At 38.0% G+C, this 16,019-nt stretch overlaps 2 protein-coding genes across 4 annotated transcripts in view; both read left to right on the forward strand.

Annotated features, from left to right (window-relative positions):
* The window catches only part of LOC146469828 (uncharacterized), a 173,006-nt gene that overhangs the window by 60,137 nt on the left and 96,850 nt on the right, over positions 1-16,019 (forward strand). The gene's annotated exons all lie outside the window — the stretch shown is intronic.
* The window catches only part of LOC146469832 (uncharacterized), a 47,964-nt gene that overhangs the window by 104 nt on the left and 31,841 nt on the right, over positions 1-16,019 (forward strand). For both annotated transcript variants that reach the window (XM_085122803.1, XM_085122802.1), the window contains exons 1-5: positions 1-211; positions 2,332-2,566; positions 11,886-12,077; positions 13,942-14,094; positions 14,501-14,660. The exon at positions 1-211 is cut by the window's left edge. In XM_085122803.1, the coding sequence (XP_084978929.1) occupies positions 177-211; positions 2,332-2,566; positions 11,886-12,077; positions 13,942-14,094; positions 14,501-14,660 (775 nt within the window). In that variant the 5' untranslated portion in view covers positions 1-176. The remainder of the gene's footprint in view (positions 212-2,331; positions 2,567-11,885; positions 12,078-13,941; positions 14,095-14,500; positions 14,661-16,019) is intronic.

The following is a 16,019-nucleotide window of genomic DNA, read 5'->3' on the forward strand; positions in this document are numbered from 1 at the left end:
CGTCCCAGGCAACACGGTTAAAACTTCCCGGGATCGAAGCAAGGATATTTGCATCCCGGAAGTACTTTCGGTTTGTTGCGGGTTGTCTCGATTTCGTTACGTTTTCTTACCAGCAGCAGTGCATCAGACACATCAGTGAAATGATAAAACGTGCAAGGATTTAAAGTCACAGCAAGATGGCCAGTGGCGGCTATGATCACCAGCTTCAACGGTAAGACATCTCTTAGGCCTAGTTTATACGTCGCGCTACAGTAGAATTTAATTCAAGGTCCCACAAGCAATTACATTCGACGATAGCGCGACGTCTAAAACGAATTAAATTCGTCTGGTAAATTAAATTCGTCCTAGACGATTTATTCGTCTTGGTAAGACGGATAAAATATCGATAACGCGTCTTCAGTTTAAAGGACGCACTAGCGTCACGTGGAATAAAAGCCATACACACGCGACGTATAAACTAGGCCTTGGTTGATGTGTAAACACATGCTCATTTTACGATCGATTCAGAACTGACAGCGGCTTGTCAGTTGCATATTCTTTTGAGCCGGCGACACACCTGGCGATTCGCCGCGAATTTGATCGCCAGCGAAAATCGCAAGCCATTTTTGCCAGCGATTGCTGCGGACACAGCTGGCGATTTTTTTCGGCGATAGCGGCGATGTGGCAGTTTTGAAAAGTCATGTTATAAAATTGCCCAACCTGATGGGTTGGCTTAACTGGCCATTCGCAGCAATGACCGTAGAAAATTTGCGGGAACGGGCACGCTTGGCGAATGCTGGCGAATTTAATCGCACATATCTGATCGGTGAAGCTCGCAATCTTTCCACCACCTGGCGATTTTCGCCGATCGCGGCGATCGGCGTATAGAATCGGCAATTGTGTCGCCCGCTTTACGGTTCATTATTTCTTCGATACTAAAACAAGATAACAAAGATACATTATCCATTGCTAATCTATCGAAATATTACGAAAACACTCCAGATTATGACATCGTTATTTTGACTCTATTACTTTCTAAAACAACAAGGAGCCTAGCCGAAAAGGTTTACAGACGAAATTTGTGAAGACATTTTGATTCAGACCGGAATCGCAACTTTCCCATTCAGTTACTTGAAGAAACACGAATCGATTTTCCAATTGAAAATGCACATTATATTTTTCGGGTTTTTTTTTCGGTCGAATTGACTTCAAATACTGTGGGTCGCTACGTTTGTGCAAACATGCTACGTTAAATTTAATAGCACGTACTACACTTATTTCAGCTATGTGGTTTGACTGGTTTCGATGTACAATAAGGTGACCGATTTCCTCTGTTTATTCGGACGTTAAGCTATAAATTACCGGTTGGCATCGAATTGACGTAAGTTAAATTGTCTTAATCGTTTGATATGCTCATTTCCTGACTCCAATTTTCTTAAAATAAGATTGTGTTTTTCGACAATAAATGAACCGTGTTCACTTATGTAAATTAGAAGCAAGGCTGTATTTAAGACCAATTAAAACAAATCTACGTCACGCCATCTATAGTCACCACATAGTGATACCAAGATCGTCGTCATTTCCGTTCAACATATATCGCCTTTCCTTCCCTCCCCTCTACTCTTTTCAATGCAGCATCGCAACAAAGATTTGTTGCGGCCATGGTTTAATATTCGGCCAAGGAACATCCAGCCGCATTTAGCGGAAGACGGGGAAAAACGGCGCGCAGAAATGGAACATATTTAATTCTCACCGAATATTATACCCGGGATATCAGGACGCTAACATTAGACACTCAATTACTCAAATTCGGTTGATGGTCAAATCTCTTCCACACTGAAAACGTAAATGAGGACGATGACAGTGAGTGTTTGAATTAACTTAATAATAATAATAATAATAATAATAATAATAATAATAATAATAATAATAATAATAATAATAATGATAATGATAATAATCATCATCGTCATCATCATCATCATCATCATCATCATCATCATCATCATCATCATCATCTTTATTGCCCAGAATCAATTGAGTTTACTTATTGATTTCTTAATAAAAGTCGTAATATACGGAGGGTGGCATCTGTTTACTGTATCCAAAAAGGTTAAAAATTCAATCAAGCAATGTTACACGTATAATACTTAGACGTTTACTGTTTTATTTTTCGTCATTCTGTTTCGATATAATTGAAAAACTTTGTTTTATAATTATGCATAATTGTTTAGATTTGCTGAGGCAACCATTATATATTGTATTATCAAAACGTTTGATATATATATTACAAATTATATAGGTCTTCAATTACTTTTATATTTAATTTGACTTTTTTGCCGTTGATTATAGACTGGACTACGACAGTATAAAAGAACAAAGTACCGAGGAAATTTACAGTGAGTTCGTAGAAGTTCCACAACATATAAAAGGTCACGTGATTGGAAAGGGTGGCTATATGTTACAAGAAATCATGCAAATGTCTGGAGCAGAAGTTTTCTCAAAGAGCAGGGACGAGGAAGGGTTTACAGTCTATGGTAATAAAGGCCAAATAGCAACTGCTAAGAATCTTATCTTGGAAAAAGTGGTGAGTTGCAAAAAATTCTGCACTGCTTTCTTGAGCCAATTTACAGTCTGGAATAATCTAGTTATTACAAATTTAAGTTTTGTTATGCCATGCTTTGCTATGCTATGTTTTGTTAAAGTTACCGTGTACCTTCAGAGAGAAATTTTTTGGATTTTCATTTTTTCAGATAAAAATAAACTTCCCAGTAGGTTCTTACAGACAAAAAAAGAATTTTCGAAAAAGAGTGAGTATTTGCCGAGAAATTGGGAGGTAAGCGATTTCCACCGGAAGTTAAATTTTACTTTGATTGACAGCATATTGCTGCCGGTGTAACCACCCGTTGCGATATTTTCGCGAACGGTCTTTCTATAGTCTTGAATCCCTCACGTTCTCGCCCTTCGAATATCCTGTATTTAGTGGAAGAACTTGCGTTTGTTCGAGTACGACATTGACAGAAAAGGGGACAAAAGCTTTAAGCTACTTTTTAAAGTAGGTAAAGGTCTTAAAATATTCAGCGAAGCGAATATTTGGAGACGCGCTTGTAAATGTTTCAATTCGCGAGTCCGAATCGCGCTTCGTGAGCTTCCTTCTTTTATTTGCGGCTGAACGTTATCAGATCACTTGTGTTCGGGTGCGTAAAACTTACAAGTCTCAGCAAGCGGAAACAAAACGAAAAGGCAATTGAAAAAAACGCTAAGAATCATGTCCTATGTCTTGATCTTTTCTCACGTCGCCCGTCGCTATAAGATATAAACTTGTAAAGGGAAAGCCGCCGCTTTTGCTTGTAGCGTTTTCACAAAGACTTACTGTATTACGATAATTTCCAAAGCGTTAAACGGAGTGAGCTCTTTTAAACGGTTCCGTTTAAACGTTTTTTTTTTCAAGCGTCAAACGGATGTACTTGTTTCCTATTTGCAGCATTAACAATTTGGGACGTTCATTCAAGAGCGAATTTTCACTCGAACTTTCGATAAGCAATTTCGAAACTTCGCTTTTCTCAACAATATTTCGCTCGAATAGCTTTATTCGCCGGCTTTTCGGCTGAAGAGCAGCAAGAATTTTCGTTTTGACTGAGACAATACATGCGGTTACGGTGGTTCCCCGATAATTCCGTAGCGCTGGTAATTTAACCATCCTCAGCCGCTTCTGCCTCGGCCCAACAGCTTTGCTTAATGAGGTCGGCTTCAGTCCTCATTTTGTTTTTCCCATAATCATTGCAGATTACAAAATCGACGTGCGCGTACAACAAACACCGCACATATCTAATAATGGTGAAGGAGTTGATTACTCTGGAACGCGAGTACGTGCAAAACTGCGAGAAAATTTTCACAGGAGGTGACCGGAAGAAAAAGTAGCTTGCAAAATGATTGGCTAATTTTCCATAAAGGCGTTAGGGGGCGGTACTTGTTTGTGTAGCGAGAATTTTTTTTCAAGCGCTGTTTTCTCAAATTTTAATTTTCTCTTGTAGGGGACACTTTCAAGAGTTACAACTCATACATACATACATACATACATACATACATACATACATACATACATACATACATACATACATACATACATACATACATACATACATACATACATACATACATACATACATACATACATACATACATACATAAACTTTATTTAGACACGGTAAAAACATCAGTTACAAGATAAAAATTTAGAATTAAAACTGATTTACATGTTTGCCGTGTGGGAGTACGAGGAGGACAAATGGCGATCTATCTCATTTCTAAAATTAGTAAAAGATCTAATGGCTCTGACGTTAGATGGAAGGCTGTTCCACAAATGTGCCCCACTGTAGCAGAAACTACGTTTCAAAAAATCGGTACGAGGCTTAGGCAGAGCCAATTTGTTGTCACTATTTCTAAGTCCATAGTCCGTGCTGAAGGGCTTAAATAGGCCTTTCAGGTAATCCGGAGACTGATCATTTAGAGTTTTAAACATGATTTTCAATTTTAGCTTCTTCCTTCTAGTACTGAGATTATCCCATCCCAGCTTACCGCGTAGGGCGGTAGCGCTAGAATAGTAATCTGACTTCGTTATGACCCGAATGGCGCGATTTTGAAGTTTTTGTAATTTGTCAGCTAATTCGTTGCTGAGACCGTCCCACACAGGACAGCAATACTCAAAATATGGCTCAATAAGGGCTCTATATAGTAATATTGCTGTATCGTCGCAAATGAACGGCCTCAGTCTTTTAAGTGCACCTATGCCAGAGGAGATAATCTTGGCAGTCTCATTAACATGTTTGGACCACGAAAGATTTTGATCGATGTAAAGTCCTAAGGATTTGGTGTGGGGCACTCTATCAATTTCGTGACCTTCAATTTGTACGTTAAGTGAATGACCAATTGTAGAACTAGCAAGTCTCTGCCGTGAGCCTATTAACATTAATTCCGTTTTAGCAATATTCAGGCTGAGCTTATTTACATTGAGCCATTCATGAAGGTTAGCTAGTTCAGTGTTTAGTACTGATTCAAGCTCTGGTAAGCTGCTGGCGGCAATGCTGATACTTGTATCGTCGGCGTACATTCGTGGTAACGCCTTACTTAGACAGTTCGGCAAGTCGTTAATATAGATCAGGAAAAGAAGTGGACCAATGAGGCTTCCCTGTGGGACACCACAGGTAACAGCACGCGCACCAGACAGCTCACCATTAACTACACACTTTTGTTGACGATCGCTTAGATAGGAGTCAAACCACTTTAGGGCCCTATGATCAATGCCATAACTAGCTAGCTTTCGTAAAAGAATTTTGTGGTCAATGGTGTCAAAAGCCTTTTTTAAGTCTATGAAAATTACACCATTTATAAGACCGTTGTCAATATTGACAGACAAACTGTTAGAAGCTTCAAGCAAGGACGTTACTGTGCTATGAAGTGATCTAAACCCAGATTGACAGTTAACTAAAAGATCGTTATCGCTAAGATATTTGAAAAATTGGTCGTAAATTATTCTTTCGAACACCTTAGCGACAGCAGGAATAATCGAGATTGGCCAGGAATGCCAGGGATGGTGCCAGAACACCGGCCGCCATTTTAAGAATCCTGGATGGCAAATTGTCCAGTCCCGTCGATTTCTTAGTGTCTAATTTTTCAAGTAGTTTACGGACTTCATTGGAGCTACAGCTTTTGAAAGAGAAAGTCGCATTAGTTGAGACAAGATATCTTTCTGGAACAGTATCAGCAGAAGGTATGTCTCTTGCCAAGTCATGACCAATATTAGCGAAGTGGCAGTTAAATGCTTCCGCCATTTCAGATGCAGAACTTGTTTTTATGTCCCCGATTTCAATATCAGCAATAACTTTTTTCATATGTTGACGAGAGCTTAGCTCGTTAACTAGCTGCCAAGTTTTACGGGGATCATTTCTGCTAGCAGCGAGGTGATCGCTAAAGTATTTACGTTTAGCATATTTGATTGAATTCTTAACTTCATTTCTCGCTGTTTTAAAATCATCCCAGCAAGACTGATCCTTAGTTCGTTCCGCCTTCTTTTTCAGGAAGTCCCTTTTGCGCATCTTACGTATTAACTCATGCGTAACCCACGGGGACTTCTTGTTCCCTATTCTTTTCGATCTCATAGGGGCATGCTTATCGATACAGGTCAGAAGCTGATTCTTACAAAATTCCCACATTTCGTTGGGGTGAGAGAATAGACTAATGGCATCTCATTGAATTAATTCAAGGTCCGCTAGGAACTCCTCCTGATTGAAATTTTTAAAACTCCGAGTATTAATAATCTTATTACACCCAGGGGTGGTATAATGTGTTTTGCGAATTAGATAGACAAGGGAGTGGTCGCTAATACCGAAAGGCATAACTCCTGATCTAACTATTTTGTCTGGGGTATTAGTTATGCATAGGTCAATTAGAGACTGAGATAGAGCTGTTACTCTCGTTGGCTCCGTAATCAGTTGACTAAGACCAAAAATCTCACAAACATTGATGAGTTTGGAAGAATTGCTATCTGCGACATCAGGTAGCAAGTTTGTATTCATATCCCCGACAAGGTAGAGCTCCCGATTAGATTCATCAATTTTACCGATTAAATTTTCAAAATCATCAAACAGGTCAGGAGGAGAATTTGGAGGTCTATACCAGGTACTGACAAGGAATGGCCGCGAGTGGGGTTTATTTATTTCGACAGTTAAACATTCGAGCCTATCAGTCATAAGCTCCTCACATACTTTAAAATTAAGGTTGCTGCGTACGTAGAAGCAAACCCCACCACCTTGACGACCATTAATTTGTCTGTCTCGCCGAACGATTTCATAACCTGGTAAATAAACTTCATGGTCTTTAATTGTATTATCTAACTTCGATTCATTGATGGCGAGAATGTCAATTTTGGAATCTCTCATAAAAACTCTAAGTTCGTCAATGTGAGCAGTTAAACTATTGATATTTAAACAAGCAATAGCTAGGCCTCGATTAAAAAAGTTTAACTTACGGTTAACACCGATCGGCACTGGACTCTCAATATCCTCGGACTCCCCAACGGCAAATACTTACAGGCTATTAATGTATGAAGTAAAATTGTGGCTCAGAAGAGAAGTCCCACTTCTTTTCAAATGTAGGCGACTGCGATTAAGGTGCTGGTCGGTAGTGATGTTATTATGGTCTATAAAACCCCATTTGTTTTGGCGGCAAAATTTCTTCAGAATCTTGTTGACCTCCTTAACTCTTTTGTCCAATTCATTGTCGTCAGCGCGAGCAGTCAGACCAGAAATGGCTACAGAAATACCATTTGGCCACATTTTGGCCGATTTCAGTAAAATTTGGCCAGATGCTAGAAAAATATATAACCAACAAAAGCATGTCGGGGAATTTGATAATATTAAAAATTCTTTCCTTGAAAGCCATTTCAGTGCGTTCACTCCACATAGTTTTCTCGCAGTTTTGAAAATGTTTTGTAACTTTTGAACCAAATCGAATTAAGGAATTCCTCGACACGTTTTTTGCGCTTTTGCGATCCTGACCTGGAGTACTGAAAGAAAAGTTCTAATCTAAAACGTAGGCATAAAATGCAACAGAAACAATTAATTAATCTGTACTGAACTTATGAATGTTTAACCCTTTGACTCCTGTCGTGTTTCCATAGTTTTCGCATAAATTAACCTTTTCCTAGAGCGGTTTAAAATGCGCAGTAGATAAATAAATATCTTGGCTTCCAAAATTAACTGCATATTAAACTGGAATGATTAAACAAATGTTTTCTGACGTAAAATAATATGGTTACCTATTAATCATTTGCCGAAAAAAACACTTGAACGCAAAAATTGCTAAAATTTACGGCATGTTTGATGAAGACCTTTGGCATATCAATTTTCAACCCACTTATGCAAATTGTCCTTGATTACGCATCTGTCGCTTCTCAAACGCATTTTTGAATTGACAAAGACACAAAAATCAACAAAAAGCTTTTCCAACAAAACATTTTATTGATTAAACGATGCATTTGCTATTAGAGGCAAAAAAACTGAAAGTTTTTTTGCGTGCGTGCAAACACGCATGTAAAATTTGAACACACTCCATCTTTGTTCAAAGCGATCACTCACAGTAAATTCGGGCACGTTTGCGATGAAAATTACAGAAGTTACAGAATTCTGGTTCAAATCATCACTTAAACTATTTGTAAAAAGCAAATCAACATCGGAAAACATCATTTACCGTATTGTCGCCATTGTCCTGATCCAGAAATACAATCGCTTAGATCTCGGTCAGTCGAGGATTAGCGTCGGCTTTCGATGAATTCCATTTGGGATTCCTGTGGCATTTACACTCTTACACTCTTTCACTCAACCCGATGACATAGTGTCTACGCTTCTCTAGAAGCCGTAGACACAAAAATCGCACTGAGCTGGAACTCTTGAACGATGACCTGGACCTTCAAGTTCCGACTTTACGAAAAACCTGGAAATTTATTTTCTTGGAAAAGCAATGAAATATTTGAAAAGCCAGTTCTATAAGCTTTAATTTGATATAGGGTTTTGGGTATCTGTGATGTAACTGAGAGGCGCTATATCCTTTTAATTGAAGCCACCCCTAAAGGTACACGGTAACCTTAAGCAATGCCGTGGAATGCTATGTTAAGTTATATTATGCTATGCTATGCTATGCTATGCTATGTTTTGTTATGCTATGCTACTGTATGTTATGTTATGTTATCTTATGTAATGTTATGTTATTTTATGTTTTGTTATGTTATGCTATGCTGTGCTATTCTGCGCTATGCTGTGCTGTGCTATGTTATGTTATGTTATGTTATGTTATGTTGTGTTTCGTTACGCAATGCTGTGTTATGCTATGTTAAGTTATGTTATGCTATGCTATGCCATGCTATGTTATGCTATGCTATGTTAAGTTATGCTATGTTATGCTATGCTATGCTATGCTATGCTATCTTATGTTATGTTATGTTATGTTATGTTATGATGTGTTTTGTTATGCTATGCTATGCTATGCTATGTTATGTTATGCTATGCTGTGTTATGTTATGTTATATTATGTTATGCTATGCTGTGTTATGCTATACTACGTTATGTTATGTCATGTTTTGTTATTTTATGTTATGTTATGTTATGTTATGTTATGTTATTTTATGTTTTGTTATGTTATGCTATGCTATGCTATGTTATGATATGTTGTGTTTTGTTATGCTATGTTATGCTATGCTATGCTGTGTTATGTTATGTTATGTTATGCTATGCTGTGTTATGCCAGGTTACGTTGTATTTTGTGTTTTGTTATACTATGATATGCTATGCTATGTTTTGCTATGCTATGCTATGCTATGCTATGCTATGCTATGTTATGTTATGCTATGCTGTGTTATGTTATGTTATTTTATGTTTTGCTGTGTTATATTATGTTATGTTATGTTATGTTTTGTTATGCTATGCTATGCTATGCTATGCTATGCGATGCTATGCTATGCTATGCTATGGTATGCTATGCTATGCTGTGCTATGCTATGCTATGTTATGTTTTGTTATGACATGCTATGCTATGTTATGTTTTGTTATGACATGCTATTCTATGTTATGTTATGTTATGCTATGCTATGCTATGCTATTCTATTCTATTCTATTCTATTCTATTCTATGCTATTCTATGCTATGCTATGCTATGCTATGCTATGCTATACTATGCTATGTTATGTTAAGCTATGTTATGGTATGCTATGCTATGTTATGTTATGTTGCGCTATGCTATGCTATACTCTGCTATGTTATGCTATGCTATGTTATGGTATGCTATGCTGTGTTATAAATTATTACGTTATGTTATGTTATATAAACAATAGCCTCCATTTGGCGCGAAAATATGCTCAGATTTTTGTCCGCGGACATTATCTGTTCCGCGAAGCGAACAGTTTTCCGAGAGCGAAGCTCGAGGAAAACTGTGAGCTTCAAGGAGCAGATAATGTCCAAGGACAAATATCTGTGCATATTTTTAAAGCCAAATGGAGGCTATTGTGTTTATTATCCTTCAAATATTTTTCGCAACATGCGGGAATCTCGCGGGAATCGGCAGGATCTGCCATTCTGTCATATGTCAATCACGTCAAAGTTTGTCAGTTGGCTTCCAAAATCTCCACGTCAGATTTCGCTTCAGGTCGAAAGCATTTGTTTGAGGAAAAGGTAAAACATTTGAAAGGAAAGTAAAGCTGTTTAATTCCGTGAAAGACAGAAGCAAGATACAAGTGGCGGATAAGGTTACAGGGAATCTAACTACCTCTCTAGAACAAGCTACAGATCACCGAAAGCGAAAAACTGTAAAGTATCGCATTCCGTAAAAAGTGTAAACTGTTGTCAACGAAACAGCCGGCGCTTTGTCGTTCTCTTCCTTTATCTCGTGTTCAATTGGAGCAGCACCTTATATCGAAAATACAATTGTGGAATTTGCTAGCCGAAAACGACCTGTGAAGAAATCGAAGCTGAACCTGCAGTCGAATACGACGCCACCGGTTGTTTTTGCTGGATTCCATCAAAGCGCTTTCTTTGCTAAGAATGAAGCCAGCAACGAAGTCGTTCACAATCACTGAGGATTAAACTTGTTGCTCGAGAGTAGGAGAAGCTGCTTCTCTTCGTAGAGAATTTCGACATCTCGGGGTATTATGCCTGGTTTTTGTTTCGTGGACGAGATTTTATGTTCGCGAGCGATCTCGACCAGGTGAGCATTGATAGCATCATTTACCTGTTTGAACTCTGTCAGTAAAGGTACTGAAATTTATGTTTTCGTTATTTAAATTCCTTATATCCAGGCCAGCACGAATTGCTCTCATTGAATTACAACTGTAATATTTGCCGTCGTGTGAGCGAGCTTCGAGCTTATTAATTAATATAAACTCGTTTAATAGCTTGTTGTTGGCTTTTTCATTTCGCCAGACTGAAAGAAAACCATAAATACTCTTAAATGAGATGGGATAAAACTTTTCGCCTTTCATATTTTTCAGTTTTACCACATTTTTAATTCAAGGACTGTTAAACAGAGTTCAAACCAAGAGAAAATGTCGCAAATGCGAGCTTGAGTATTTCAACATTTCGTTTACGAACAGCTTACCGTCAAAAACGTTTAGTGTAGAACGTATGTTGTTTTCTGGTACTGGGTTATCGACGAGCAGGTTTATCTCTTCTTCTGTCACAAAAGCAAACCGTTCCCCCATCTTGACCTTCATTTTAATTGCAAACTTGACGCTCTTTGAAGTTTTTGAAATTGGGGAATATCACTTGGGGAATATCCTCGGATATTCCCCAGTTTTAGCTGGGGTATATTCGGTCACGTGAGGCGTTTAGACCAATCGCGCGGGAGCGAAAATATTTGATGGACTATAAGATTTGCTATGCTATGTTATGTTTTTAGGTATTGTTATGTTATGTTATGTCATGTGAAGTTATGTTATGTTATTTTCTGTGTTATGTTATGTTATGTTACATTGTGCTATATATGCTATTCTATTCCATGCTATGTTATGTTATGTTTTTTTTTTTTATGACCGAGAGCGCTACTGTAAAGTTTTGAGGGCAACTCTTAAGCCAAAGCATTATCCTCCGATATACCAGCAAACCAAGAAGTCTTTATTTATTTTTTTAACCCTGTAATTAATTTACGGAGAGGCGCTCGTTTAATAAAGGAAAGCTTTCTAGTTTACTACATTTTATTGAACTGTGATTGGATTTGACGTTCTTTCTTTGTTCCTGTCGACGAAAAAAATCGGGCGACTAGCTGTTATCAAATCGGACGACGGTTCAGCGTCGTCTGATAACCGCATTCTGATTTTGTACCACGTGACATGTTTACTCCAACGAGAACTTCTTCCTCTACAGAGCACATTTTGGGAGCGATTGGAAATTGAAGACAAATACAAGGGCTTGGTAGTGGGTAAAGGACGATCCAAACTTAAAGAAATCAGTGCCAAGACAGGAGCAAAAGTGATCTGTAAAGATGCGGATGTCTACATTATTCAAGGAAATGTAGAGCAAAGGACTCGCGCTAAAGTACAGATTGGAAATGTAGTGGTGGGTACATATCTCTTTTCTCTTAGTAAAAACTAAGTGAAATCATTAAATGAAAAGTTAAACTTACAGTATAACGCGTTGAAGAGCGGTAGTGGATTGATTGATTACCACGTTAGTGGGTCGTGGTTTGAAACTGTTCGCTTTATTTGTTGCTTTTACATACAAAGAACTTTTTTCGGTGCTTTCCTGTGAGTCAAGTAGGATGTATTGAATAATGCAAATAACCAACAAAGCAAGCCGTGAATCTCACAAACTGTTGGTCGGTGCTCCTTCATAGACTAGTAGTTTCTATCTAGAGAGGAGTAGTTCTAAATTATCCAAACGAGCGAGGCGTCTCTGAGTAAAGTGTCACCGGATTTTTGATTAAACGAATGAATTGTGCCCGGAGTTGAATTATAAAGCTGTTTCTTTGGTATACGGAAATACTTGCCAGCTTACTGAATGAAATAAAAGCTGGAATAGTTTTGCGTCACCGTTGTAAGTAATCTTAAGAAGGCAAAACAATTATACAAAAGAAGTTCAAATGATTGTAAATGTATGGCGTGTTTATACTGTCAAAATTTAGCGTGTCAAATCGAGAGTCAACATTCCAAAATTAGCGCCATAGCTCCAATCCAGTCATCAAAACTTTTCTTTATCGAGTGCCATTTTCTCGTAGCGGACGGGTTAATTCGATCAGTTTCCTTCTAAATCCTGCAAATTAAATCGTTTACATTAAATCGATCATCAGGTCCTTTCCAAATTAAATCGATCGATGATTTGACTATACCCAAGATGCTTTGCTGGTGTACTATATCTGCGAACAAAAAACGACTACTTATAAAAAGTTTTGTACTCATTAAATTTGGCAAGAAACTCTTTTTTCTCTCCCTAACACATTTAATTTTTAATTCTGAGGATTGAAATGATCACACTACAATCGAGGACAAAAGGTCATGGCACAAATCTTACAAAGTATGCTATTAACCGTTAATTTAGCGTGACCTTAACTAAAGAAACCATGTTATCTATCCCACGGGGTATTTCTCTTGCGCTGAGTCAACATTGTACGGGGATGGGGGACGGTGACCAGATATTTTTTACGTTCTCGTGTGCCGTGTTTCTGTCGCGTGCATACGAAAACATCGTAACTTCGAATTTTTCCAACCCGTTTTGACCTTGATTGTTGTTTTGAAACGCAATAGAAATGCTCAAGTTGAGCCACCCATCAGATCGGTTAAACATCAAAAATTGATGCTATATCTTCATGAAAGTGCACGCGCTCTTTGGTCACTTATCACAGAACTATCAAATCCATAATTATAATACTAGGAATGCTCAGTCCTTCCGCTTGCCACTGTGCAGAACGAACACCAGGAAGTTTTCAATTTACTTTCAAGGTCCAAACTTTTATAATTCGCTAACTTCTGACATAACTAGTTCTCCCTCCTCCGCTTCTTTTAAAAGAAAGCTTAAAGAATTTCTTCTTTCTAGGTATTAACTTCTGTAAGGCTGTAATTCTTAACTAACTAACTTACTTAATATGTGTATGTGTACGTGTGCGCGGTCAAAGTTAATTTACCATAAGTCCATATTGTAATTCTAATATAAGATTAGTTAAGTGAGGAAGCCTGACTTGTTATAAGCCTCGTGGTTTCTTTCAGGTTTCCTCGCCATTTATTTTCTTTCTTCAATTTTTTTCTTCATTTTTTCTTCCCATCTGTAAATGTTGTGTATATGGCGAAATAAATATTGTATTGTATAACTATTTGGACATCAGGACATGCTGGCAAAACGTATTACTCGAGTGTGTGCCGATCTGATGCCACCGATAAGGATATAAATTTTGCTGCGTAGCTTCATTAACGCGTGACTTCAATTTCAGGCGAGTGTAAGATTGACAGGCGCGGAAAACAAAGTAAAAAAGCTTTGCTACTACATTGATGGCTGCAATCTTTCCGAGGATTGCACAGTAACATTGCAAGAAGTATCACATCCGAAGTACAATCTGATACCGGCCAGGAAATGTGAACCACAGGTATTTAATGTGATGTGCATCATGGTTTGCATATAAATTCTCTGTAGTAAACACAAGTAAATCATCAGGTTACTTCTTTCTTGGACCAATCTTCCCGGGCACTGTTATTAGGTGTACGGAAATTTGCTATCACAGCGTTGTATTCAGAATATCCTATGATGTACGACCCACGGGACCGGAATGAAAACGTTTCAGTAAGAATTAAAAATTTCGCCCTCCGGGCCTTACATGCTTTCTCTAAGAATAAGAAGGGGGCCTGGGCCTCCCAGACCATTACCCTAGATCTACCTTTGGATCATAATAACAAGTCTCATTTATTGAAGTCACTTGAAATTGGCCTTTTGTTGTTAAAACTATTGCTTTTACAGCCCTCCGACTTAATGTATTAGTGTCGTCTCCTCTTTAGGATCTGGAAGCTATTAGCTCCAACAGTAACTCAAGCTACCAGTCTAAATTGATGGAGGACGCTCTGGTATCACTCCGCAACCTCAGAGAGACAGAAGAACATCCGAAGGCAAACATGTGGTGTCACTTTGGAACGGCAGTCATCAGAGTTCCCGCGAAAGGTAATGATTTATTTTGCTTCAGTTACAGCTGAGCACATAGAGAAGGGGATTCGAAAACGAGTGTTGTTTTCTGATTTTAATCTCGTTTTTGTAAACAAAATAAACAAACAAAAAATAAAAATAAAATAAAAAGTTGTGCCACAATGCCGTTATTTTTTCAAGTTGCATCCTGGAAAAAAAAATTGTAACAGTACCAGTTTGTAGAAGTTATCCCCACTCCCCACAATCAAAGCTGATTTCATGTGTAATAATATGCGTACAAAAATGTCTGCAATCTGATTGGTGGAGAGCATCTTAATTATCCTAAGTGTAGTGCAGAAATGTGAAATTAAGTGCAGAAAGTTGAAATTAGTGCAAAAAGGTGAAATTAAAATGATTGACAGGTACGCAAATTTTCAAATCGGCTGTCTCGAAACAAAATGGCGAAGTTCAACAGGTTTGAAGAGAATAACATCATTTTAATTGAAAGTTTAAAGGAAAATGCAAAGAAACTCAACAAAGCACAAACACACTGGCTAAGATCAGTTTGGAGGTCTTGGACAGCACAAAAGGGCTACGACCAAAATATTGAAAACTATGAACAGGTGGCACTCAATAAAATTCTCGAGGATTTTCACGCAACCATGCGTAAAAAAGAAGGGAAAGACTATACGAGCATGACAGTTCTCTCACTGCAATTAAACGTTACCTAAGAAGGCAAGGTTACAAATACTCCATAATTAGAGACCAAGGGTAAAAAAGTTCCAAGCAAGTTCTTGAAGGTAAACCTCGGCTACTGCGACAACAAGGTAAGCTTAAAGTCAAGCTGCCGAACAAGTCTCGGAAGTCTGACAAACAGTAAATTAAATGAGCTGTGGAAAAGGAACAGGCTTTGAAGCACAAGTCCTGGTACAAACGGATTGGTGGCTGACCTGACTCAATATTTTGGCCTAGAGCATCGTGTTGAAAATTTCCATGTCGGCTTAGACGAAAACAAACTTTGAATTCATCGAAAACCAGACTAAAACACGCCAGCTTGGACTGTCTGCAAAGCCTCGGCTCATGAAATCCAGCCAGTTCTCAAACATGCCGAGGAGGGTGATTGACTTCAGACTTCTTTAAACATTGACTTAAAATTTTACTTTGTGATTTGAGAACATGCACTTTTTAAAGAGATGGTATTTTTATCATGTTTTCCTTACGTATCAACATGTATGTCAATCAAGCTTGTCATTTTTTAAACCAATCAAATACATGTAGGCGGAGCGTTAGCCGACAGACGAGAAATAAACAAAAGTTCATTTGAAATTTTTGTATGTATATTATTAACAAGTAATCATGATTTTTCTCGTGCAATTTGGAATAAATGAGCACTTGTAA

This window comes from Pavona decussata, unplaced genomic scaffold, assembly GCF_977016875.1.
Source record: "Pavona decussata unplaced genomic scaffold, jaPavDecu1.1 SCAFFOLD_116, whole genome shotgun sequence".
Taxonomy (NCBI): domain Eukaryota; kingdom Metazoa; phylum Cnidaria; class Anthozoa; order Scleractinia; family Agariciidae; genus Pavona; species Pavona decussata.